Source organism: Fukomys damarensis, unplaced genomic scaffold, assembly GCF_012274545.1.
Source record: "Fukomys damarensis isolate Sample0158 unplaced genomic scaffold, DMR_v1.0_HiC HiC_scaffold_37, whole genome shotgun sequence".
Taxonomy (NCBI): Eukaryota; Metazoa; Chordata; class Mammalia; order Rodentia; family Bathyergidae; genus Fukomys; species Fukomys damarensis.
Window position 1 is genome coordinate 1552008 of NW_022900949.1, and position 1104 is coordinate 1553111.

The 1104-nt window shown below is 60.0% G+C and overlaps 1 protein-coding gene across 1 annotated transcript in view; it reads right to left on the bottom strand.

The window, feature by feature from the left end:
* Positions 1–1104, bottom strand: part of Jak3 (Janus kinase 3) — a 12989-nt gene that overhangs the window by 1961 nt on the left and 9924 nt on the right. The window contains 2 exon segments of the mRNA XM_033759389.1: positions 646–756; positions 851–995. Of these exon segments, the coding sequence (XP_033615280.1) occupies positions 646–756; positions 851–995 (256 nt within the window).

Here is a 1104-nt window from a genome sequence, read left to right on the forward strand (position 1 = left end):
TTATTTTTTAATTTAAGGCAGCATTTCACTAAGTTGCCCTGGCTGTTGCGAACTTGTGAACTTGCAATCCTTCTGCCTCAGCCTCCCAAGTAGCTGGATGGGTCCCTTCTCACACATGAGTTTTTCCAGTGCTTTTCTTAGCTTATGCATGTGGAGCAGCTGGGTCCCCACCCAGGACAGGGCCTGGCACACAACTAGCACTCAGTGAAGGACTCTGTTTATTTTGTTTTTGGTGTTTTTTGTTTTGGGGTTTTTTTTTGAGACAGGGTCTCACTATGTAGCCCAGGCTGTCCTCAAACACCGGGGATCCTCCTGCCTCAGCCTCCCAACTGTTGGTATGACAGATGAGCACCGCCACGCCCAGCCAGGGTGTAGAAACTTATGAGTGACCGATGTCTGCCAGACACTGACCCCGGAGTTACAAGTGTGAACCCTAAACTTCCCCATTCACGGAGCCCCCAGTGGCCCCAGCTAACCCTATAAAACCCGATCGCTGAGGCTTGAACGCGTTTGGGGCTCCACACACAAAGCGAGAAAGCAGGAACCCCCTTCATCACGTGCTCCCACCCTGCTGTCAACCAAACACAAGAGGAGGGGTGTAGGCCCCGGGCACGTGCACACGGGGAAACTGAGGCAGGCCCTCACCTCCGCAGGGCAGGCAGCTGGTGTGGGCAGCCTGCAACCCTCAGCCAGCAGCTCCAGCAGGCGGCACAGGGCGGGGGCGTCCCGCTCACAGCCCATCATGCGCAGGAACTCCTGAGCGTACAGCGTGGGGACAGTGTGAGGGACAGTGGGGACAGGGCGGGGACAGTGGCTCGCTGGGGGCCGGGCCGCAAGGGTCTCGACTTACGGCCGAGGGGCTGCAGCCCGGGTCCCCGAAGGTGAACAGCTCATACAGCACCACGCCAAAACTCCACATGTCCGACTGCCGCGAGAAGACGTTGTCTGCCAGGGACTCGGGCGCGAACCTGAGGCCAGAGATGGAAGAGTCACCAACCCGGCCTCAGTTTCCCGCCGGGCATAGCCCGGGCTGCGGGAGGAGAGGGGCCAACACGTGGGGGAGTGGGCGGGGCCGGCGGGGAGGCGGGGCAGGGAAGGGGAGAG